The following is a 25,972-nucleotide window of genomic DNA, read 5'->3' as shown; positions in this document are numbered from 1 at the left end:
TTTTTTATAAGGGGTTAGTTACATCATTAAAATTTGCAAAAAATTTAAAAAAATTAAAATTGTCAGGGGTGAGTTCTAATTGATTATTAATGTGATTACAAGCTTAATGAGACACTACATTCGAGATTTTGATAAAAAATATCGATTTTTCGTCTGTTTTTTGGGGAAAACTTGGTAAACAAGAACTTTCAGTGCCAATTCGCCTTTCCCACAAAACGGCCAAAAACAAATATTATTTTGTTGGTAAGTACTTACTTTCAAGAAAATGTTATTGTGTATTTCAAGGTGCGTTTAAATAATATTATGCGAAGTCTAACATGTTGGGAATGTATAACAATATGGTATGTGCTGTGTGGCCTAAAACAAAGTCTCCCTCATGGGCTTGTGAACCAGGGCATTGAGCTCGGAGTCGCTGGAGGAACTTTCGGCGGCATTGGCTGCCGTGAAGCTACCGCTCACCCGACGACTTGTCGAGTTCTTGCGCTTCTTGCGCTTGCCACGCTCCATATCCTGCTCCACGTCCGATCGGGAGATCGTACTTGATCGATTGTCATCCGGCAGGGACTTCAGTTCGGGCTCATCCAGCTCCTGGAAGTCGCTGGCAATGGTGGACGAAGAGGGCTGCTTCCGGGCCGCACTGAAGTAGTCCTCGATGGCGGGATCCAGTTCCAAAACCGGATTCTGCTGCACTGTGTAGACCTGGGCACTGACTTTCATGGTGGGCGGTGGAAGAACTGGTGGCTTTGGCTTTCTTTTAGCAAACGGGCTTCCGTGCTTGCTGCCCACTTCGTCATACTCCGGATCAGTGAGGAACTCCACGCTGTCGGCCATCATATTCACCCTCTTGAATGGCGGAATCTCGGCGATTTTTGGCTTGCGCTTTGTGTAAGGACTGTTCTCATAACTCTGGAAGTTTCCGATCTGTTCGGCACTCTGAAGATTCTGGGTCTTCAAGTGGGCGGCGGGGAAGCGGGAGTCCTCGATGCTAAAGCGTCGACTGCCCGACTGATTGTACTCCATGTAACCAGTGCGTCTGTACGGTCCGTATTGGGCGGTTCTCTCCTTGTCCCGGTTCGAGAGCATCTCCACGCTGCGGAATCGCTGGCGAGAGTCCAGCTGCAGTCCGTCCTCCGCCTCCGACTGGGATCCATCACCATCGGCATGGGTCTGCGATCGTCTGAGCTTCCGGGAGTTGCGGGCTCTTTCGGGTCCTGAGAGATCCATCATTGACTTCACCGGTCTGACTAGTTTCGGCATGCGCAGGGCATCTTCGTAGGAGGGCAGCAGGCTGATCTCCTGGGTATGTTGCAGGCTTGGCGTGGCATCCTCCATCAAAATGCGGTTGTTGAGATCTCGTCTATATATCAAAATACTGATTAGAATTCTATTTTATGGAATTAGGTATACTCCTCACATGCGTCGTAGCTCATCATCGTTCTCCTCGTACTCCCTGTCGCTCTGCCGGACTTTTCGCTTCCTCAGATACTTCTGCAGACAGGCATAGCCCAAAACCAGAGCACCCAATCCAAGGAGAGTCAGCATAATGATGGACCAAGCCTTCTCGCCAGTACTGCTCGTCCTGGCATTCAAAATCCACACATCCGCACAGGCAAACTCCCAAAGCTTTCCATAGAAAATGGCTGGCGCAGCGCAACGCAAGTGATTTCTATCTTTTATCTATAGAAGTGGAATGAAAGTCATAAATTTTAATCCATTCGCTGAGAAACGTGACGAACCTTAGCTGGTTTAGCTGTCAGATAGTCGTAGAACTCAACGAAGAGCGGACTGTGGCAGTCGCAAATCCAGGGATTATCGCCCAACCACAGCTGATCCAAGAACTTATTGCCTCCGAAATAATTGGGCGGAATGGGACTCGTTAAACGGTTGCCATTCAGGTGGAGATCCGCGAGTTCGGGGAACTCTCTGAAGGTGTTGTTCCTTACAGTAGTCAGCCTAAAGAAAAAACACCATTAACCACTATTATACTAGTCGACTGTTATTTGCTTAATGCTCACCTGCAGTTGGCTAGGTTTAGTTGCTGTAGGGTTTCCGATCTCATAAAGGTGGGCATATCAGTGATAAGATTGTTGGATAAGTCCAACTTTTGAATGACCGAAAGACTCGAGAGTGCAGTGCTTTCAATAGAGGTGATTTCACACCAACTCATGTTTATGGTGCGCACCGAATTGGACACGATTTTCGTCAGCTTCTGCAGCACATTTCTACTGAGATTGAGCTCAACCAGCACGTCATTGTTGCGAATGAAGTTTCTGTCCAGGCGGGCTATTTCATTGAAGGCCAGATTCAGCTCCTTAAGGCGCTTCAGCTTGGCAAAGGCATCTTGGCCAATGAGTCGCAGCACATTCTGGGAAAGATCAACCACCTCCAGCATGGAGTTGTTGGCAAATGTATTGGCATCCACTACTCTCAGAAGATTTCCCTGCAATCGCACCTCAGTGAGTTGTGGCAATCCACTCAGTTCTATAGAATCCAAGTTGCAATAGGAAACATCCAACTTTCGCAGCATATAGGTCAGAATGGGATCTTCTGACAGGCTGTCAAACTGGAGTTCCGTATTCCGGGACAAGTTTAGGGCCTCCAGATTTTGCATGGCGTCCAAAAAGAATCCGGACAAATTCTTAATGCTGCAGTTACTCAGATCGAGAACCCTCAGGGTTCGCGATGGCAAAGCCGCTATTTGTGCCAATTGATTGTTGGCCAGATTAAGGCGTTCCAGATTTGGCAGCTGATTAATCATCTGATCTCCACCGATGCTGGAAATTTCACATGAAGAAAGGCCCAAGTCGGTCAGGGATGAGCTGGTCAGCAGTTCAAAGCTCTCTCCGTTGCCAAAACTGCCCAATGGATTGCCATCGAGACCCAAACGCTTTAGACTTGGAGCATATTTGAAAGCCTCATTGGGACTAAGTGACTCCCAGGAATCTATGGAGTTGTTGGCCAGCAGCAGAGTCCTCAGAGATGTGAATCCAATCAGAGTCTTTGTACCAATGCTTGAGATATAGTTGTTGGACAAATCCAAGTATATCAAGGAGTCTATGTCCGCGTATTGGGTGGGAAACTCCAAAAACTTATTTCCCGACAGATCCAAATGCTCCACTGGAATGCCGTCGAAGTTCGGATATGTCTGCAGACTCCTCCTGGAGCAATCCGCGTACAAGCTGTCCACCACCCACGTGCAACGACAGGGCCAAGGACAGTTGACTGCCCGGCATGAGGAGATGACCGCCAGGGCCAGGAGTGCAAGCTCCAAAACGATCCTCATCTCTGCAATATAGATGGTTGTTACTCGTGTTGTGCATCCGTTTTATTGCGCATGCATTTTCATTAGACCCTTATCAACGTTTTGTCCCTTGCTTTTTGCTTTTGCTTGAACGCAATTTGAAATTGCGACGGTTTTTAGGCGTTAGTGACGTCACAACTAGGCCGTTCTTATTCACCTGTTGATTTATTATGGCTCGTATTTCCCCTGCGTGCTGCACTCCGCTTATCTTATCTCCCACAAAACTAGAGCACCCAAACAGAAAACCGGGATGAAAGCCAAAAAACACGAAACTGACGGAGAACTTTAATATCCGATTTTAAAATCTAACTGCCACTCCGATGCAGCCACGCCCTCAGCATTTTTCACTTTGTGGTTAAATATTTTCGGAATTCCGGTGCGATTTTTTGGGGTTTTCAAGAAGGTTTCCGCGCAACTGCAGGTCTAATACTGCCCGGCCGAGGAAAATTACTCACCTGCTGGTCGCTGGCATCGTTCAATGGGCTTCCGACTGATAAGATAAGCCGCTGATAAGAAAGCCGTTTGCATGGAGCAATTCACCAGTATGGCAACGTGCTCCAATAGTGTGCATCCCGGTTCGATTGTCTGGGTTACGGGTGTCGGAAAATACCAGAACTCTTTAGCGGGTATTCAAACCGTAATTGTCACCTGGACTTTAACCGATTTTTACGGAATTCACGACAATAAAAATGAATTTGGCAAGTCTTCTGCTAGCAAATCATGCATGATCTGGTCTAGTGATTATGAATTACAAGTGTTGTCATTGAAATGGTAACTTACTAACAATTTTATTAACTTTGAGCTATACTATTGTATCCCTTTACTTGCCACTTTAAATTGATTTTGAAAATTTGCTAAGTACTTTTCCAGCATATGTCAACAAATCAACCGTGAGTCTTATGAGATGGCAACAAATGGAGTCGTTTAAGACTGAATAAACTTGTCACCCGGGAGAAGTGCAACCGTTCAGATGGAGAATCCGGGACAACAGCCAGACGACTCCTTTTTCGTCTCCGGCAGCCGCTGATAGGGCATTAAAATTACCCATTCCCTTCGGAGGATTCTGTGCAGTTGGGTCCTGCAGACACCCGTAACCGGATTTATTGTAATGAAGCGTGAGCAAAACAGAAACGACGCCTCAGACGACAGCGCGATAAAGATGCAGTGCGAAATGAAAAGTAAGACGAACCCATACCCATTCCCATTCCCAGGGAGCAAATAAAAAACAGGACTTCCACCACTGACGTGTTGACAGCAACATATTTGTGGCTTGATTACGGTGAAGAGCGCTAAGGCAACAGGAAACATTCGAATCTCAGAAATAGCTAAGAGCAAAACACGAATTTAATGTACACTTCGATGGAAAATTAAATTTCCGAATTTAAAATGTAGATGTTAATACAAAACAACATTAAGAGATCCTCAAACGTGTCAAAAAGTGTGGAACAGTAATTTTGTTTCGAAAAAACCTTTTGCATCATTGTAAGTTTAATCAAAACCCTATTCATACTATTTATATAAACTTGTATCTTGGAAAAAAAACCTCTTTATTTTAAAGATTTGATATTCCAATTACATTCAAGCATCCACAGAAACTTAGAGTATTAAAAGCAACGATACAAATAGCTATAAGTTGTTGCCCTGCTCCGGGGGTTGGGGGAAGTTCGGGAGCAGCGGCCAACAAAGACATCCAAGGAGAATGCAGAAGTCAGCGTAATGCCGCGACTGATAAGCTCGTCAGGATACGACCCCGAACCCCTCCACTCCCGCCACCCCTCATGGGGTTTCTCAAACTGCTCTCGATTGGAAACGATTGTGGGCCAGATATTTAAATTCGGTTGCCACGGATAAGTGCATGGGATAATGAGCAGGGATGCGCAGCGCCGCTCCGGCACTCACTTTTCGCGTGTCCTTGCCGTTTTAATGAAGCGCAACGGCTTTGTTGCCGAGACGCCTTTTGTCCTGGACCGCCCCCTCACCCTTCCCCGTCCTGCTGGCCCACTTGCCATGGGATAATTAGCGGACGCTGCGATGCAAAGTCATCGCCGGCGTTGGGAACTCGCGCAGTTGAAATCACAAGTTAATGCCGCACGGTCCAAGGACTTGGTCCTTTGTGTGCTTTTGTTAATGGATTGATTTTGATTTTGAATTTCTCCCTAATCTGGGCTGACTTAGAGCGCTCGCCGCCTCCGCTACGTTTTATTGGGCAGTTTCCAGCGATTTTTTAATAAGAAATGAAGTGCTTTTTATTTATTTTCGGAGCGTTAAGTCCTGGCGCAGGGAACTTGGCATCGGGATGCCGGCGTTTGCCACCCGCAGTGCAGTCAAAGCAAAAGTTAAGTTGAATGACAGCTGCGGTGTCGAGAGATAAGCACACCACCCACTCGAACGCCTAACTGTCCATCTGCCGGAGGCACCAAGAAGTGAGGAGCTGATAAAGTGGAATGCGAATTCAGGTGGAGCCAGGATGGCCGGAAGTCCTGGCGAATGGGAAATGGACATAGACATCCTGCTAGCTTGCTAGCTTAGCATTTCCGCAGATGTCATAAAGATATCCCTGCCATTACGACTCTTCTAATCGGAGTCATCAGCGAAATGTGGGCCACACACTCTCGCATTCCGGCCTTTGATTATATTTTTATGCTTAAGATTCCTCTTTTTTATTATCACGGGGTTGGAGAGAAACAATTTGCTTCTATCTGCAGGACGATACGTCACAAGGAGCAGCATTTTTGATACACAAATATTACATAAATGGGGGAGGGGGGCGATAAACCAAGGGAGTATGCCCCGCAATTTGCATATTCTTAGCCTTGGAATGCCTTATAGACAATTATATTTATTATTCAGTTATGCCGCAAACGAGCTGGGTGGGTGTACATAAGTCGAACCAAAGACATTCCCATTTAATGCTTGCCATTCTAGATTTCAGCCGGAGTCAAAGGGAACGTTGCCGGGCAAATATCTTGAATAGCAATAAATTTCGATTTTCGTCCACTTAAATGCTTTATGAATTATAAGCTTAAGACGCGCCAACCGAAACCACCCACTCACACCCTGGTCTCCTCGAAAGGGGTACAAGATGAAGGGAAGGGGCAGGAACAGGAACAGGAGCAGGGGTACATCTTCAGCCAAAAACTTTCTTCCACTGACAGCAGGCAAAGATTTAGACAAAGACCAACTCCAGAGTAAATGCCAGCTACTGATAGCAACTCCTGGGGGGTTGGGCTGAGATTTAAAAAGCCAGGCCGGAATGCCATCTTCCTGGGAGCGGGGCCAGAAAAAACCAGGACCGAGAAGAGCCCAAGCCTTTCGCCAGGCCGGCAAAGAATGCCATAAATCAATTCGTATTAGTTTTATGAAATTTATACCTGCGGCGCACCACCAGCCAGCCAACAGCCAAGGAGAAAAACCAAAGGGGCGGTGGTGGGGGGAGAAAGCCAGAAAGTCCTTCGGCGGTTTAATGAGCAAATCTTTTTTGGCAACGCCATCTCGGCATCAGCAGAAAGCGTTTGGCGCCAAGCGTTTCCAATTAAAAGCATAATTCATTCACTGGGCTTGGGTTCAGAGAAGAAGTGACGCTGCGGATGCCCTGAGGAAAATTCCGAGTATGTTAAACTTTTAAACAATAATTATTTCAATACCATATGTATATTAACCATATTATATACATACATCTAAGCAAACTCGTATTCAGTATCACATTGGTAATACAGTAATCTTCGTTATTTTTTACTCAAAAATGATTGATATTCATACAGTATTGTACATTCATTAGTTACCTTTTTTACTTAAAAATGTGAAAAACTTGGGAAAGTCACAAAAAAAATGTCAGATATATTCAAAGCCCTTCAAGAAGATTTAGGGAAAACTCTGTGAATATTTATTGAAATATTTTTCACCTTTTGGTCGTTGATCGTTGGACGTTGCCCAGCGGCCCAAATGAATGGGCGCCTTTGAATTATCGCCTGACAATGGGATTATCATTTTTACATTTTTGTGCCTGCCCAGTGGGCGTGGGAGGTGCACTGTGGATGGGATGTGGGCCATCCGGCAGGCGGCCTTGGCTTAGCCTCCCTGGGGGGTAATTCACAGTTGCCATAATTATCATCGTAAATTATGGGCGAGTAAAAGTTTTGGATTTTATGAAAATGAATTGAGATTGAGCTGGAGCTCGAGTTCGGGCTTGGCTGTCTGTGTAAAGTATGAACTGGCAAAGCCAATTGATTTAAATAGTCCTAACTGCCGAGACGGTAAATCAGCCAGTCGGCAATCTAACTTGTGCATCTTACAACCACCACCCATCCAGCCGGCCACTTGCTCCTAGAGCAACAATTTTTTGGGGCAATAATCTGGCGAGCCAAAGCCGAGAGTGTCATAAATAATAATTAAACAACTCGCGTTGTTAAGTCTTTTTATTACGCGCCCAAGACAAACGACAGTTGACAGCGGGGCAGGAGGAAGGCCAGGAGCAGGAGCAGGAGCAGGATGCAGCCAAAAGGATAAGGTGCCAAAAAGACAAGACAAGACAAGGGAAGACTTAGAGTGGTAGCATGTGCGCCAAGCACACACACACATACACAAAAGGGGCACAATTTTCCGCGCAAATACTTTCTCCGCAGGTCCTGCGGAATAGCACATGAGCCAGGACACGGGATTTCCAATGGCAGGGGCTGTCTGCCCTCCTCTTCTCCTAGGCAGGTGCTTGTCCCGCTTCACAGGGGATTTTAAGACGTAATTAAGATAATAAATAATAATCGCCCAATGCAGGCAGTCTCAGGATGGGTGGAGTGCGAGGGTGTCCTGAGCCATGTCCTGCCGCTCCGTTCCCAAATTACCCCATCGTACGTGTCCGCCTAAGCCCCCCTGTCATATTCTTACGCAAAATCAAGATATGCCAGAAGTATAGTGCCGTTGACCCGGACCAAAGTGGGTTCTTAAATTGCCACCAGAAAACCGAATGGCCGACTTCTGGCCCATGGAAAAGAAATCCCATTTGATGATGCTTAGCCCAGGCTTAATTAAAAGTCCGCTTTTAAGAAGATATTTAGTTTTTAAACATACTTAATAGGGCTAGTATTTTTACATAATTTTATACCTAGTAACATTAAGTTATTTCAAAATATATTTGCGGCAAAATAGTTTATTTAATTTATTAGTATGCTCAAATCAAAAGCTTTCTAATCGGCCAGGACAATTTATTACTCATCTCAATAGCTCTCCTTTGTTTTTCCTTTTCCAAAGGTCCTCATTAACTAATTTGGCCCAGATGAAGATGTCTAGCTGAAAGCAGGACCATTCCTTTCCTTATTTTTCCGGCGATTCCCCCCTCGACTTCCGTGTAAAGAGAATGTCACAAATCAAAGCGGAATTATTATTACTTATGACCATTTAATTGGACTTGCGTTATATTCATTTGACTTTCGTTACGGTTTGTTTGCGCACTCAATTTGCCAAATGAATCGCCACCACCAGCCGAGTGGGTAGTGGATGGTTGGCAAGGGCAAACCACCGGCGAACCAACCACCGAAACCAAACCACTGTCAACTATTTTGGCTCGCACGCTCATTAGTTTTATTGCCCCGCGTATCAGTCAAAGCCACAAAACTATTTATGTCCCACCCCTCTGCGTAGTACTCCCTTCCCCCTTCCGTTGTCCGTTGTCCTTTTTGGCAGTGCGAGAGTCCTTTTTGTTCAGTGCGCTCTAATTGCCGCCAAGAAATCTGTCCTTTGATGACTAATGGTTCCCCTTGGCGGGCAGTGATCTCCGTCTGAATTCCGATAGATATTTCAAAATCTTCTCAGTGGGCTGAGCAGCACTTAATTATGATTGCATTATTCAGATTTATTCGCCATTTGGCGTCATTAAGGGCATATGAAAAAGTTTGGAAAAGCAAGATTTATGCTGCCATTGGCACTCCACGGAGGACCACCTTTGAGCCACCTAGAAAGTTGGCCAACAGCCGCAAGTGCGGCGTAGTTAACTATGTAAATGTTTTCTTTTTCGCTCCTGTTTTCGCCTTCTGTTTATGTATATTTACATTTTATGCCCCTCGCCAAACCGAGCCCCCTCATTTGACCTGCAGTTGTGGGCGTGGCTGTAATTTCATTCGCCAACCACACAGAGCGGTGCAAAAGTGCTGGGAATTTTAATTAATGGATAAAGTTATGTGGAGTTTTGTATGGTACATCCCACAGCTCGAGAGGACTTCCCAGTTGGCAGGATCTCCTTGGCTGAGAATTAAATATTTCGGGTAAATATTTATGTTTGCGTAAAGGGAAATTCTGAAGTTTGAAATACCCGGAATGATTTACATCGCTCCAGAGCTTCCTATATCCTCAAATGAACGGGAGATCTCGTTACTTGCATTTAGCCCAGAAGTATGCAACAGTTTTGCACTCTATTACGATATCCATAAATAAGCAGCTAGTTTAATATGCTGCGGCCCAGAGATATGCCATAAATTCGAACCGCTTCACTCCTTCCCACAATTTTAATTTAAAAGTTTGCGATAACAAATGATGCACATCCCCTCCACACACCCACACACGTGTATTTTAAATGTGAAATAATGTTGTGCTGATTTAGTAACCGCAAGGAACCAACCCAACCCCCAAACCAAAGGAAACCAACCATCGTATCTAGGAATGACTGCGGGATGTAACAAAGGCGAGCGAAATAAAGAAATGAAAATAAGTAAACTTTGGCGCTAATAAATTGTTTCATATCTGCGGCCGAGATGTGGGTGGGCGGCAGATAACTCATACGCCCCGTGCCACAACTCATGCTCGAAACGAAGCTAAATGTGCTGCTCATATTGCCATTTTTTCTTCGTTTCCCGTACATATGCATATTTATTTCCCGCGCTGCTTATCAGTGCTTACCAAAATGAGAAAAAAGTGAAAAGAACCCAAAGAAATAAAGCAAAGATCTGGCACATATGAGAAATTGCCAAACACATTACGACTGCAGCAGCACATTAGCCCACGGCGTCTCAGGAAAATGAGGAGTAGGAACCGTTTCCATCCTTTCGACCAACAATGCACTCCCTGAGAATTTATGAACTCCTTAATGATGTGCGCAGAAATTTGGGAGTGCCCCTCAAAAAGGTATCCTAACGACAAATTTGACAAGGACAACTTTTGACCACGGCAGTAAACTTAAGTTTTACCCAACCCTTATTCCAGAACAGCCTTTCACTTTTTTTTTTTGCAGAATATTAGCAAAATTCAAATTATACTTATTTGTGTTTATAGCTAAAAACTTAAAAAATATTTGGTCAACAAGACCAAAGTCAATGATCCACGATTTTATCCCCTGTATTATCAAAACCCCTTCCTTTTGGCATTAAAAACTCTCCGCTTGAATTTCACATTTAAAATTGTATTTATTTAATCATTTAATAATTGCTGGGGAATATATTTCTATTTATATTATATATAAAGATGTGTGGATGTTTTCACTGTGTGTCTGTCTGTGTTACTTGTGTGTCTGTGTGTGTGTTGGCGTACTGATGCTTGCAATAAATTACAATATTATTTGAATTAAGTTTATTATCTATGCGAAGGCTTACGAAACTAATGGAACAATTTGTAAAACGTATTATTTCAGTGTGTAGATTTAGTTACGTGTTTGTATCGAAACGCTCAAAGAGGAGTTAGCAACGAAAGGTTCCAATCGCATCGAAGCTGATTGGTGGCTAGATTTCGGGGGTTGGTATTAGATACCAAGACTTCGAAAGCAACGAATGGTATGTTATACATTCTATATGCGGTATCCGTGTGCTTGGATCGAAAGGGATATGTGCTAGGCGAGGGAGGGGCTCTCAAATAAGGCAGGGCAACTAAACGTACTGGTACTGGTACAACTCAAACTTAAGGGTAACTTAGTCTGCAGATACAAATGCAACTGAGGCCGAAACAAATTCACAATGCTCAAAGAATGCGTACCTATGATAACATACATTATATACAGATCGCAGATCGCTTCTACGTCTACGGTTCTCGAAACTTGGCTTTCTTTGGTTTGCTTATGCTTAACGAGCTGTCGCCCACTTTCTATATCAATGGCTAAGAACTAGGTAGAAGTAGAAATAGAGAGTTGTATACTGGATAGGGTAGAATCCCTGGGGCTCTCCCCACACCTACAAATTAGTCATACTCTTGCATGCATATCGTATTACTCATAAAGTGGCTTTATCTATTTGCTCTAATTTCGCTAGATGCTCCTGGGCAAATCCTGGGTAACGCGTAACTGGGTTAGTTCGCGTTCTATAATACTTAGAGTTCACTAATCTAGGGGATTACATATTATGAGCTATCGTATATGGTATAGTATTTGTCATAGCTGCAGCGGCGTTTTGGAGCCGCCTAAATGGGGTTCTGTGTGTGTGTGTGTGTCTCTCGTTCAACTATTTACAATAAGAAATGCTGCTAATTTTGATTTCAAACTCCTGGCGGGGCTTCCTCCTGATCCTTCTCCGCCGGCCTAGTCCCGCTCCTCGTACTTGGGCACAAAGGAGCTCAGTCCTCCCAGCTGGGCGCACTGATTGCTGTCGTACAGCGACATCTTGAGGCGCTTGCACTTGGCCCGTCGATTCTTGAACCAGAACTGCACGTTTTTGCTCTCCAAGCGCGGGAACTTTTGCCTAGAAACAAACATAGAAATAGGGGAAAAGTTAGTCCTAAGGTTTTTTTGAAGTCGAAAAATAGGAAATCAGAAGGTATAAGGGTTCTTATATATGGTTCAGAAAAGGATAAGATGCTCACCTATACGGCATGGTGTTCAAGTCCTCGGTGTACTTGAGGATGAGGTTGTGCGAGGGATGCGTGTTCATGGCGAACCACTGCTCCAGCTTCGGCACCTCCGTCACCGGGTCGATGAAGGTGCGGTTCCGCTTCCGGCGCTCCTCATTTGAGATGCTCGAGAGGTTGAGACCGCCGCCGCCCATGAGGGCATTGGGCTGGATTCCGGCAGCTGCCGCTGCTGCGGCAGCATGGTGATGCGGATGACCGGCGGCCGCTTGACCGAATGCCGGGATGTAGTGGCTCATGTACATGAAGGACTGCGAGAACATGGAGTTGGGGACCATGGGAAAGGGCAGCTGGTCCTTGTGGGGCACAACTCCACCTGCTAGATCCGGCGAGGGCGAGCGAAACTCGTCCAAATGGCTGGCATCGTTCTCGTTGTCCTCCTCATCCTCGTCCATATCCAAGTCGTCGTCCTCCTCCTTGGGCGTGGAGCGCTTGGGTGTGGAGTCCACCTCCTGCTCATTGTGCAAGCTGCTGTTGTTGTGGTTATTGTTGAGGTTGGAACTGGCCTCCATCTGGGCGTCTGCATCCTGATGACGGTCCTCCCCGTTGGAGTTCTCCTTATCGTTGTCCTGCAGTTCATCACGCGACTTTTCCTGCCGGTCCTCATCCTTCACACTGCCATTCATTCCGTCGCTTTTGGCCTCCTGTGCCTGCTGCTGCTCTCCCGCCTCCTCCTCGTCCTCGTCCATCAGCGGCGAGCTGCGATGCCGCTCGTGGGTGGTCAGCGAAAGGGGCAGTTGTGGCGTGTTCGGTCTGCTCTGCTCCTCGTCCATGTCGTCCGAATGCTGCGACATGGTGTCAATGTCCTCCGACTTCAGGCTGAGCGGACTCTTTAGGTAGTCGTGCGACATGGACAGGTTGCCCATGCTCATGGGCTGGCTACCAGCACTGCTGCTGGAATTCTGGCCCAAAGGGGCGTGCTGACTCAGATAGCCGTTCATGGCGGCATGACCCAGGGCACTGATCGCACTGCCCAGGCTACCACCCCGCATCTCTGCACGTTTTTGTGCCGCTCGAGCGTTCTTGAACCAGTAGACCACGTTGTTCACATCCAGGGGCTTCCTTCCCCGCCGCGACTCCAGGGCATTCAGCTGCACCACATAAGTCTGGATCTGTTGGCGCGAAGGATGCGGATTATCGGCGAACCACTTCTGCAGCTTGGGCAGCTCCATCTCCGGATCGAAGCTGGTGCGCATGCGAGTCTTCTGATTGGGATACGGGGGACCGTGTCCACCGCCGGCGCCATGATGGTGATGGTGGTGCATGGACGCGTGCATCGGATGCACCAGCATGCTGCCGTGATGTCCTGGCCCCGGAGCCTGTCCAGCGCCCGCATGGTGAGCAGCCTCGTTGGCCAGCAATAGACTCTCGCGACTGCCCATCGATCCCAGGGGATTGCCGCCCGCTGCTCCGCCGGCAGCAGCAGCATGAGCCGCCGCAGCGGCCGCCGCCGCCATGGCCGTGCCTACCGGAAAGTCCATCTCGCCGGGCACTGCCACTGGAACCGGAACCGCCGAAGGACCCGTCATGAACGGCAGCATCTTGGGCGTCATGGCGGCCGCTTGGGGAGAGAGCTGATTGGACCACCACTGGTCGAACTTGCGACGCAGTTCGTCGGAGATCTCACCTCCTGGCAGGGCGTAGGTGTTCTGGTGGGAACTCCGGCAGATCTGGGATAGCGTCACCTGGAAATGAGGAATAAGAATACTACATTTAGAAACCCACACGCAAGGGATATTCTTATCAGCTACAAATTTATAGGCTCATTAACATTATTCTATCAAAAGTAAACAACTTTGTAGAAAGATTACGCTATTGAATACGAATTGCTGCATAATCATAGATTCTATTTGGCAAGAGCGTGATTCAGAGGCACGAAAATTAATGGAAACATTTCGGGTACCCTAATTCGCTGATTGTCTAATTAAGAACACCTATTTTAAGTGCTGCCACGCTCTGCTGTCATATGATGGTTATGTGGAAAATCAGCTATTTGATCATCACTTCAAAAGTGGTGTGTTCCGCGTGGAAATCAGGGGGAACTGCATGGGATTAGTGGGGGTGAGGACAACCTTGGACTGGGATTTGCGTTCGCACTGAGCGACTGTCAACAGTAGCTGCACTAAGACCCCAAAGTCCGCCGGTCACTAAGCGGCTGTCATAAAAATCACAGTCGCCGGGGTTTTGCTTGTAGTTGTAGCCTGTTGTAGCTGGTACTGTTGTTGTTGGCCGGCGTACTCAAGTGGCGGGATTTACTTAGCCATAAAATAAATGTGCGAGTGCGAGTGGCAGTCGAAAATTGCCTATTACGATATACGCAGACCACGGCGGCGACTGATACCTGAGCAATGCGGTATCGCCGGGCTGATATTAACAGACAACAGAGCCGCAGTGGCCCGCTCGAATCGAATCGAATCGAAGGCGATAAATAGATAGTCCCTGATACCTGATAGGCAGCGACACATCAGCTTATGGCGATTAAAATTGAATTTACCCAACAGAAATAGAATCGAAACGCGATGAGTTGGCCAAAGGGTAGATTGCTATGGCGTATTAAATGCTCAAAGATACTGCTTTGTCTCCCAACTGCTGGCAAAGATAATGTCTGGCTCTTTCGGTGGTTCTAGTTCTGCTTCTGATTTTGATTCTAGTTCGGTCTGTGGTAATGTCACTGGTTTCTCTAGCGTCTTGGTGGTGCTATCAGCTAGGGAGGCGCCCCAAATCACTTAAGCTGCTCAGAACACAAGCGAACTGGAGGGTGGCTGGTTTAGGTGGGTTAGGTGGCCAGGTGGGTAGGTGGGCGGGCTGGCGGGGTAGACACCTAATTGTAAATAAAATGGGTTGACGCTTCTTACGTGGCCGGGTATTATTAAATTGATTTTCCTATCGGCGCACCCCAAAGCAAAGCTCCTCAGCGGACAGTGGAGAGCCACCGCGATGGGCTGGAGGTGTCAGACAGCGAATGTGGAAATTATGGTAAATGCTTATCATGTGATTAGGTGCCTTGCCTTGCTTTGCTTTGCTAATATTAATCGAGGGGGGAGGGAATGGAGCAGCACTGGAGGGGGGCCAGGCCAATACAGTCGCAATATCAATTGAAGGGTATTTCTGGCCGTGATTTCGTGCTGTTCATCGCCGGCGATAGTGTACGGCCCAATGATTTATGGCATTAATGCACCGATATCGCCCCCCGCCCATGGAACTGGGTCATGTGAGCCATGCACTGGGAGCCCCGCCCGCTGCAGGATTCCCAACTAAGCCTTCTAAACCGATTTCAAAAAGGAAAACAAAAGCCACACACACACTCGTGCGCATACTTCGGCGTCCTGGAGACAGGAGAGCAGGCAGCGTAAAGCTGATTAAAATGAAAACTATTGCAAAAAAGGATTAGTTAAGTGAACCAAATAAATGAACTCGGCTTAACAAAATTTCTTTGTAGTAGCTATCAAAACATTTTCAATGAGTTAAATATTCCGTAAGCAGACAGGACATGCAAAAGTTATAAGTATCTCTTTCTGTGTGTGTGTGTGTGTACTTGAGTGTGTGTGTTCATGCCTCACATCACGCAAATTAGCGTCGCCACTTCTCATCCGGAGACATTTTTCGGCAAGTTTTAGCAACTCAAAGACGGATAAGAGCGCTGGGGGAGTTCGGCGTAAACCGCTTATGAATCATTATAGAATTTCGTCGTCTTAGTGCAGAATTTTAAGTGAAAGTTCAAAGTGAATGTCTAATTGGCAGCAGGCGGCTGGGGGTCGGAAACTCACCTCATCCAGCGGACATCCTGTGGAACGGAGCACCGCATGCGACTGCAGCACCAGCAGCTTGAGCAGCTTGTCCTTGATCTCTCCGAAGGGCGATGTCTTGGGCCGCAGGATCACGATCCTCAGCGTGATCACGGAAGTCAATTCACCCACAATATCGCTCACGGGCACCGCTGGGTTGTCCGATATCTGCTCCAGGGGAATGGGTTTCCAATGTTTGATTATTAATGAGCCTGTGGGAAGATAAATGTGAATGAAAAATATGAATTAATATGTTGCTAACACTGAATATTCTACTACGAGTAGTAGAATAAACATCTTTAAACTTGATGCCACATTATAAGCTAGGATGGAGCTCTCACCTCTGGCTGTGTTGGCCACCTCCTGGGAGTAGCCGAGCCTCTGGAGCGCCGTCTGGACAATCTCGCTCCAGGGCGTGGCCGCGGCGATGATCACGTAGCTGTCGGTCTCGATGTTGGGCCGCCTCTTCCAGGGCTGGCGTGTGTCGATGGTCAGGGAGGCGTGCAGGGAGTGCACCGACTCCACCACACAGTGAAGTGGAAGTGATTTGGCTGAAAGGAGGAGAAGGGGAGGGGCGGTTAGAAATACACTAATAATATTATTAATAATAGCTGGCTGCCACACTCGAGTGGTGTTCAATAATCGGTTTAGTTCAGTCTAGTTCCAAGTGCAAATCATCGACAAATTAAAATAAGCAATTAAAACATATTCGAAATGGGGCATTTTATGCAGATTGGCTCCACACCTCCGCACGCACAATGGTATTAAAATAAATTATTGCATGTTGCGGTTAGCCGCAAATGGTTTTAGCCGATTAAATTGCCGCCCATTACGCTGGCCCGCTGCGGGCGTCCTAAACTGGCGAAATAAACTTGAAATTTGGAAAAAACATTTTTGAAATTATGAATTATGCTCTTTCTTTCGATATCGCTCGGCCAAAAACTAACTCGCCGCACCTCCCGACCAATTAGTGAAGGCTTAAAAATAAAATGTCAAAATTCAGGGCATAGAAGTTATAGACATTATTCCCTGCCGCTGCAAGTGGGCGTGGCCAGGAGCAGCTGAAGGGCTGATGGGCACACTGCAAATAGGCTTAACGCCCCAGGTCCGGCCGACATAATGGTATTATTAATTATTCCAATTATAAAAATTGTAAGCAGCCAGAGATTGGCGAACGATTGGCATTTGCCGGGTCCGTGCAGCGTTTTAAAGAACATCGGTTTGGCTGGCAGGTTGACTGGTTGTGGGGTTGAGGGGTTTGGGGGTGCGGAAAATCGAGGAAAATCGCATAAAATCGGACCAACCGAAAGTTCAGCCCAATTACGTGCGATTTCCATGCCATATTTTGTGGGCGGCGCGTGTTTGTGTGTGTGCCACGCAAATCTTTTAATTGCCATGAAAACCTCATTGGGGGCCATCGGCATTAAAAATAAATACATCAGCCGCTGCGTCGGCTGTGCCGAGTTGAAAAGGAATAAAGAATTCAACTATAATGCATTGTTTGTCACCTAGAACTTTAAGTGATGGGAAAGGTGTAATAATAATCCCATTAAATTCAATAAATTCGAAATGTTCACCCGAAATATTTGCGAGCAATGAAAAAATTTGGCCAGCATTAAATTAGCCAGCTGCTCTAAACGCATTGTTTTGGGCCCCGAAACACTATGTTCTCGCCCCACGATGGCCATGATGGTCATGATGGCCCAAAACTGGTCATTAGTGCGGCGGTCTGGTTCCATGGATGAAAACTCGTTGTGCGGCCTGCGCAGCCGAATTATAAACTCAATATATCCATTATCCATGGAGCCATGATTTGATGGGGCTAAAACAAAAGCGGATTTCGTCCACCTGCATATGTGTGCGTATGTGTGTGGGCTTGTGTGGCGTTCAGTGGGTGGCAGTTGCGTTTAGTGTGTGGTGGTCTTAGCGGGTGGATGCCCAGACCACCGAGCACTAATTGTTGCATCTGAACTGGCATTTCAACAACCACTGGCCGGGTCGGAATCAGCAGCTTTAAGTCACCCGGGCCAACGATGGCAGACAGAGCTTATCCTTATTAGCATTATCAGTCCCACTGGCAGGAGGCAAATAACGAAAAGGAGAAAATCTGAAAAAATGGTAAGTAATCGAGACAGTCGAAGCGGGCCAAAACAAATTGAATTAAGCGCGCAGGAAAACTGTTTGAGGGCATTAAATCTTGGCGCGGCAGGCAGACGACTCCGGCAACATCTACTACTTGGATCCCCCGTAAGTAAGCCGACAAACGATTTGTAAATGAACTCTACTTTTCCAGGGGGCGGGCTAAGACGGTATCCATCCCCTCGTTGGCATCGAATTCCGCGAACCGCCACGCGGCTTAAGATTTATTAACCTGCATCGATGGCAGCAGAAATAATCAAGTTCAGTCATCGCAATCAACCGAAATTGGAAAATTCCCAGCTCACGAAGGATGGCAGGTAACTGCCAGGAGCAGTTTCCCCTCTGGATCTCTGCGGCCCCCCAATAAGGACTTATAATCTTTTGAAAAGTTTCCAGAAACATCTCATGTGCATAAAGTATCCAAATTACCGGGCTGAGGGGAAAAGGGAGAGGAAAAGTTTTATCCACTCGACTTTCTTCTAAGAAATTGACCAATTGGCTGACCACAGGCCGACGCAAACAAATAATTATAAATTGCCCTGGCAAGGACATCAAAACGATTTAATCCTTACATGCACACACACACACACACGGACGGGCAGAAACTTTAGGCGGGCAGAGCTATTTAGGTGACTGCAAAGGATTACTCAAGTATCCTTGGGCCGACAAATATTTGTAGTCTTTTCTCGACTTTTTCGCTGGAATAAATTGTGTGATTGTTTATTTATAGGCCGACTGCTCATAATTTACTTATTAAAATGATTTTGAGTGATTTGGGTATTTAGGAAAATTAAAATTTCAACAGACCAAAAGTTTTAATAACCAGAACGGACACGTGGATGGAAAGGGTACGTCTAAAGCCAAGTGAACTGTGGGGAAATTTGCTTATCATTGCTTGACCAGTGCAAAGAATCTGAAGGATTTCAAGGGACTTAAGTAGGCTTCCCAGGGCCACAGTGTGTGTGTGTGTGTGTGTATGTTTGCGTGTGTTCATGGGTGTTTATGTGGGTGTGCGTGGGACGATGTTTGCAAGGAAGGGTGACCGGAAATTAAGCAATAGTCTTAAGGAAATTGCCACAAGTTTTTCCTTCACTTCACGCCAGAAAACAAATTTTCAGCATCCCAAGGGATCCTGTACATACATAAGTGTACGTGTGTGCATTTTTATTTACACTTCAACTTAAGTCCTACTTAATTGCAAACTGTTTTTTAGTAGAATTTTTAATGCGTGCATTTTAATTTATAATGCCTCCGACAGCTTCAGCAGCATTCGGAGCGACTTAAGAACTTTCCCCAGCACGCACACATACAAACTGGCACAAAGGAAAGCCTTTCACTTGGCTGGCATCTCACACCTCTGGCTTCCTGAACATATCCTTGCCTTAGTCCCTGCGCTTTTCCTGATTTCCCTGCCCTTTCCCGCTCTTGCTGGCCTGCTGCACTCGCAAAAGAAAAACAAACATATTAAGCAGGACAATAAAATGAAAATCGGTTTGCGTCTTGCCCCGGGTGTTTTTTGGTCCTTGCCGCAGGACACAAGCGAAGTAAGCTGCCTAACAACTGCCTTTGCCTTGTGGAATAATGAATACCTAGGAAATGAAAGATTAGCTATTGAAAAGCGACGCGGGGTGGCGGTGGTAAATTGCCAGATTGCCGGGGTATCGAAGTGGGATTGCCAATTAGTTTAGATCATTTATTTGAAGGGCGAGATTGGGTATACTGAACTAACAAAGAATTGAACATAATAAAAAACGTTTTTACGAACTGTTAATCGCTGTTAATATAATGAAAAGAGAAAAAATATTTATTTGTAACGATATATAAGGATGAAATGAAGAGGGATAAAGAAACAATCTCAACCTATGCCATCCGTGAGCCCCCATAACCGTGGCGTCCCTTACAAGGATTACGAATCCTTCTGTAAGTCGAGGACTTTCGAGCCGCCGCTTGAACTGATCTTTCACCCCCGAGAATACTTCTTGTTCAAATCAGAGTCAATGCTCTTTGGCACTTCGAGTTCCACTTGTGCACATGCGAAAAATCTGCACTTTGCATTTGAGTTGGCCCTCTTCCGCTGCTTCTTGGCCTTTTGCTCTGAGTCAGAGGCGTATTTTGAGATTTGTACGCCTCTTTTTTTTGCCACCGTATTTGTATTCGTGTTCTTTTTTTTTTTGAATAGGGCTTTTGGGGGGCTGGGAAAACATGTTGAAACTTTTAAGCGGATTATAATTAATGCCGTGAGGCATTTTCTTTCTTTTTATCGCTGACTGTTCGCGTTTAGCGCCCTCATCGGCGAACCAATCGAAATCCGCCCAGTCGGATACAACCGGAAATCAGGAATCCTTTGACTCCAGGACTCTCCTGCCACCCAACGCACTCCTCCAAGTATTGCGGAAAGGACCCTGCCGGTGGGAGAGCCGTAAATGTTAGTCAAAAATAATCCTAATGAAATAAGTATGGCCCGTAGCGGTAATTTATTTGAATCCTTTACCCAACCCCCCACTTTTTTGGCCCATCTCAGCTGCTAAATTGGCCTCGGCCTCTTGGGTTAGGCTTTGGAATTGTCTCAAGTTGTGTTTTTGTTGCGCAATAAATTCATTTTTTGTCCTTAGACATGTAAAACTATGCAAAGGGAGCATGTGTGCGTGTGTGTGTCTTGGACTTAATCCTTTTTGTTGTTTGCTTCATATGTTGATTTGGGACCATCATCAGGTGAGCTTTCTTTTGCCGGCAAAAACGACAGGGGCCAAACCTCAGACGTAGCGTTCGAAAATCTTTGCAGGACACTCACACACATACCCCCGACGGCAGGATGGCCAGGACTCTAGTTAGTTTCAGGTTGTGAATGGATTTTCTTAAGTGGTTCTAAGCTTTGTCTGTGAAGCAAACCAGAAAACATGCTTATACATGCGGCCAAGTGGCTGAAGAGTTCAAGAGTCCAGGAGACCAGGAGCTCTGGAGGGGAGTAAGGAAAAAGGACTCTAGTGGCATTAGCTGGCTGCTCAAGGAGCTGCAGCACTTCATTAGTTTTGCGAATTTGCGGACAGGGACCCTGAGACAATGGCCAACTGCGAGGCCAAACGATAATTGAATGCACAGAGGGTTGGGCTGGCTTGGGTTTGGGTTGGTTTTGGTTGGGTTGAGTTGGCGAAGCCATGTGCCAGCGACAAATTCTTACAAAAGGATTATAATGTGTATTTTTCGGCCAAATGACTCTCGACTCGGGCAAACCAATGCGAAGTTATGCAATCGAAGAGAGCAATGCCAAATTGATGGCAGTGGGATTAAAACGAGTCCAAGAAGTGAATAATTAAAGCGCAAAGAATGCCGAGTGCTCAAGGACTCGCCAGGATCTCAGCAACTCGGCAGCTTGGCGATGCAAATAAGCAGACATTTTTGTGGAACCGGATTAAAATTATGAAGTGCAGGATAAGGCCATGCGTGCACACAAGGACAACCGCTCGCCACAAAAGGATTTTCAATTTGTCAAATTCTATCAAGTGCCCGGGAAAAGGACGCCCAGGCAGCAGCCACAAATAAGGGATTTAAATGTCGATAATGTCTGCAAACAAGCGCAGCCGAGATAGAACTCAGAAGGGGTTTCCGTTTCCTTCTCGGGGTTGCATGTCCAAAAATCAACCAGAAACCAGTTGAACCATACATAATCACTGGCACAGCTGAGGGAAAAAAAAGGGCCAAGCCAAAATGGCAACCAAGAAATCGCTCATGCTTCCCCATAAACCTGCTCAGACTGCGTTTGTTTTAACCATTCCGAATTGACCAAGTGGGCCACCCACTCGGCTGTGGGATCCATACGTGAGTTCCAGCAGACAGTTCCAAAGACATAGCTATACAGCCATACACAGAGGGGCGGGCTGAGGGGCAGTGCAACTGCAGCAGACCCAAAGGCAACCTTAATCACTTTAGTTATCAATATTACTTATTTACGTTGCTTCTACTTAGCGCTTAAGACGCTTTGACTGTGTGACTGAATATATACATATATGTGTACAATATATACATATATGCACACATAAATGCATAAATATGCTAAGGAAATCGGCTAGCATTACGTTTAAATCTTCCTGCTTAAAGCCAAACAAAGTCTCTGGTCGGCGGAGGCAAAAGGAGCACAACATGCGATCTGTGCCATTGATTCAATTAAAGCGGGCAAAAGAACTCGAAGCGGCTCCGAACCGAGAAAGCAAGGCGACTATCTGATACCTATTGTATTTTTTTTTTGCTGCGGATTTTAATTGATACAAAAAATATATATATGATATGGTGCTCATTCGAGTAATTTTTAAGATATGGCACTAAAAACTTAAAACGTTAATTGCTTGCCCGTTTATTTACAAAATTCATACAACTGTTAAAAGATTGCACAGCCTTAATATTAATTTAAATGAATTCAGTAAGACCTCCACTTTCCGGAGAAAGTAGCTCTTAAGGCGGAGTAAAATAAGTATACGCCTAGTGGCTGTCGGTCTGATTTAAACCTTCTCGCAGGCGAATCAGGCAAATGAGGAGGAGGCGGCGGAGGAGGAAGTCGGGAGCTGTAAGGAGCAAGGCTGAACAAAGGCCATATATATCACTGTATTGATTAATATAATCCGCTTGAAGACGCTGGCAGCCACACGGCGAATTAAGTTACATTCAGCGGGGGCAAGGCGGCGATACCGACCCCCTTGTTTCGCATGGTCCGCTCCCCGGCTCAACCACCTGCCACAGTTTTAAGTACAAGTTAATGGTGCTTATGCATATTACCCTTCCGCCTCCGCCCCTGCCACCGTCCCGTCCCCTTCAGCGCTTATTAATACCCACAACTGATTTTTCTTCTCTGTCCCGCTTATTTTCCTTGCCGCTGAAGTATTTTAAATCGATCCAATGGCAAAAGCGTCTTTTGTATTTGCTGCCTCTGCGAATGCGCGCCGGCTTAATCCGCTGCCAATGAACTGCAAACTGGTGGCGAAGGGGGCGGCCCGAAGGAGCCGCCAGATGAGCGGCTTTACAGAGGCGGCGGATGGGGGGCAGCAACGGCTCGGGTTTATTAGTGGCCCACAGACGTCGACGATGTCCTACTCAGGAGGAAGCAGAAAGGATGTCGACGATGTCGCCATATCGCATTGGTATTTTGGCATTTGGGCTTTGTCTGGCCGAGGGACGCGGGGATCCAAGGGGATTCGTGGGGATCCGAGGCGAGCAGCTGAGGGGTCGCCCTCAGAGGACGATGAAATTTGATCCGGCTGCGGTGAGCGCGTAGCATTGTATTTGCATTAAGCGTAACCTCGCCTCGGAATCGGAATCGGAATGGGATGGGTGTGGGATTGCGATGGGGAGGGCAATGGGAGTTGGGATGAAGGGTGCGAGACGTCGATACGCGAGGCTGGCAAGGAGCTTAATTTGAAGGGGATTTACGCAGTGCCATTATAAGTCGCAGCTCCTTCGCGTCCCCTTATTATTTTCCAGCCTTTTGTCGGATCCGCTGCAGGGATCCCTGAACTCTGGCCGGGATTAGGTTAAATTTCTCAACAGATTTCTTCACTAGTTGCGGAATAGGTGGAGGGGCAGGGCAGATTCCCTAAGCCTCGGCCACAAAAGCCAAACCGCAAACATAGTAACACATACTGACGGCTTAGGTCCGAGAACGGAGCTGGAGCTGCACCTCTCTGCCCCGGCCTCTTGCAACTTAAAATCTTAAACATTTAGCCGCGCGTATTATGTGGCAACTCAGGCTAATTGCCGCAAACACGAGCCACCAAACACACACACACTTGTTTGTTTGCCGCTTGTTTGCGATGTTGGCTTTTCGCCTAACAATCTCTGCGATGTCCAAATGCCCAGTTAACTTTTGTGATTCAGTTTCAGTTGCTATTTCTGTTTCTGTTCCTTTTGGCCTTTATCAGCCATGTGAACTAACCAAACAGCAACAGAAGCACAACGACAATGGCAACACCATCTGCGGCATTCAATTTAAGGGGATTAACTGCTAATTTTTTGCGATTTCACCCAATGCCAGCGGCATTCCAGTTGATTTTTTTCCAGCTCCACACCATACACTCCGTACACTCCATACACTGCATATACCATATGCATGAGCACTCGAATGTGGGAGCAATGCCGTGGGGCTTTTACAGCTAAATCTTTGGGGATTCCAGACACACACACATACTCACATGACACCCAACCGCCTGTAGAGCCAGTGACGGCAGCAAAAAAATTGCAGCAGTTAGCCCATTTAAAGGGTTAGGGGTCCTATGACTATGAATACCAAATCAGATAATCAAATTAGTCAAAAGTTCGCTATAATCTCTAAGCGGTTTGAGTAGAACTACCCGGATTGCTGGTCGGGAATGAAGGGATGAAGTCGGTGAGTTTGTTTTTAATCCGAGGCGGAATTCGCTTTTTGGGCATAATGAGCGAAACCACGCTACCAAATCACCAGCGAGCACGCACGAACAGTCACTCCTGGTTATATAATCTGATATGACGGAGTAGTCCAGCCAGGGGCTGGGTGGTAATTAAATGCCTCCCGAGTACTATTGTAATGAGTAGATCCCGAGTGCCTAATCTCAGATTTGCAATGGAAAAGCTTTGGCTGGGGTTGAACTTGCCTTCGTCATATGCTCGGATATTTCTAAGACCGGAATCAAAGAGGAAAGATCGAAATCAAAGCGGAACTATACTTCATTACGCAATTTGAAAGGCGTGCAGCGCCATAGTGATCCTAAGCCGACTTTGCTTAGCAACGTCGATTCAAATGGCAAAACGATTACTCTTCGTATCACAATGATCTAACATTTTACTATTCCTCTATAGTTGTTTGCCAATAAGATCGAATATGGTTATATAGGACGGATAGTTTGACCAATAAGAACTCTCAACTCGTTGGGATCAATCGCAATAATAGAATACATAAGAGTAGAAGTTTGATTGGTTCTCCTGGTAAACTGCCTTTTGAAGACTAGCACTACCGACATTCATACATACATGGATGATCCCGTCTAGACCCCTAGCTCAAGTCCCCTTCGCAGTTATCCTTCTCTAGGGCTTTATTTTATTTTCACAGCCTCGCTGCTTGTTTGTTTTTTGCTCTGGCTTTTATTCTTGCGGGTGTTGGGCAGTGGGCGGTTGGCTGTGGGTGGTTTCGGGTGAGCGTGGCTTAGGTCAGTGGGCGGATGGGATGTGGGGGCTTGCCCAGCTCCAACTTGCTCCCATGGGCACTGGAAGGATGACGGTGGGTATGGGGATGAGGATGAGCTCTGCCCGACGGCTCAGTTCGGTTTAAGTGCCAAAGCGCGCCGTGCATTGTTGTTGCTCTTGTTGGCAGCTCTCCCTTGCCAGCTTTACTTCGCATTTGTGTGAGTGTGTATCTGTGGGAGTGCTTATGTGTATTGGTGAACTGGTGTCTGCCACTGTTGAACTGGAACAACAACAGCAACAAAGCAAAATCTAGTGAACTTCATAGGGATTAGCCTGCACGAAAGCAACAGATTTAAAAGCTTTCGCTCTGCTTTTTAAGTTCATTTGAGCGCTTTGTGTGTTTGTTTGCTGTGTGTTGTTTGCCAGTGTGCTGGTGTACTGGTGTACTTGTGTACTGGTGTGTGAGTGTGCGGCTGTAGCCTTTGTTGACAAATGCGACTTGACAGTGGTGTGGCAAATCTGGTCTGCAGACTCAAAACACACGAGCACCCAGCTGTCAGGGTGTTAAAAGAGGAACTCAACTCAATGGCGGGATCTATTGTGTGTGCAAGTGTCCTTGTCCCCGGTGTACGTTCCTCAGTTCCTGAGCTCCCACTTCCCACCACAGGTCACTCACTCACAGGTCGCAGGACACAATTCACAGGGCTAGATTTATTTTAGGCTGAGACAAGCACACACACGCACAGAGAGAGAGAGTCAGGTTCATAATCCACAGTCTCAGACATAATCC

General features: G+C 46.5%; 2 protein-coding genes across 2 annotated transcripts in view; both read right to left on the bottom strand.

The window, feature by feature from the left end:
• Positions 1 to 232: 232 nt before the first annotated feature.
• Positions 233 to 3,742, bottom strand: LOC6615509 (platelet glycoprotein V). Its single transcript, XM_002039852.2, has 5 exons — positions 3,459 to 3,742; positions 2,016 to 3,285; positions 1,737 to 1,953; positions 1,415 to 1,677; positions 233 to 1,357 (listed from the first exon to the last, which is right to left on the bottom strand). The coding sequence occupies exons 2-5, from the start codon at positions 3,281 to 3,283 to the stop codon at positions 358 to 360; spliced, it is 2,748 nt and encodes a 915-aa protein (XP_002039888.1). The 5' UTR covers positions 3,284 to 3,285; positions 3,459 to 3,742; the 3' UTR covers positions 233 to 357.
• A 6,922-nt stretch (positions 3,743 to 10,664) lies between these two features.
• Positions 10,665 to 25,972, bottom strand: part of LOC6615508 — a 42,200-nt gene continuing 26,892 nt past the window's right edge. The window contains exons 3-6 of the mRNA XM_002039851.2: positions 16,242 to 16,451; positions 15,883 to 16,112; positions 12,071 to 13,800; positions 10,665 to 11,949 (exon numbers count right to left, since the gene is read on the bottom strand). Coding sequence (XP_002039887.1) covers positions 11,790 to 11,949; positions 12,071 to 13,800; positions 15,883 to 16,112; positions 16,242 to 16,451 — 2,330 coding nt within the window. The 3' untranslated portion in view covers positions 10,665 to 11,789. The remainder of the gene's footprint in view (positions 11,950 to 12,070; positions 13,801 to 15,882; positions 16,113 to 16,241; positions 16,452 to 25,972) is intronic.

This window comes from Drosophila sechellia, chromosome 2R, assembly GCF_004382195.2.
Source record: "Drosophila sechellia strain sech25 chromosome 2R, ASM438219v1, whole genome shotgun sequence".
Taxonomy (NCBI): Eukaryota; Metazoa; Arthropoda; class Insecta; order Diptera; family Drosophilidae; genus Drosophila; species Drosophila sechellia.
This window is presented reverse-complemented; position numbering and strand designations above follow the sequence as displayed.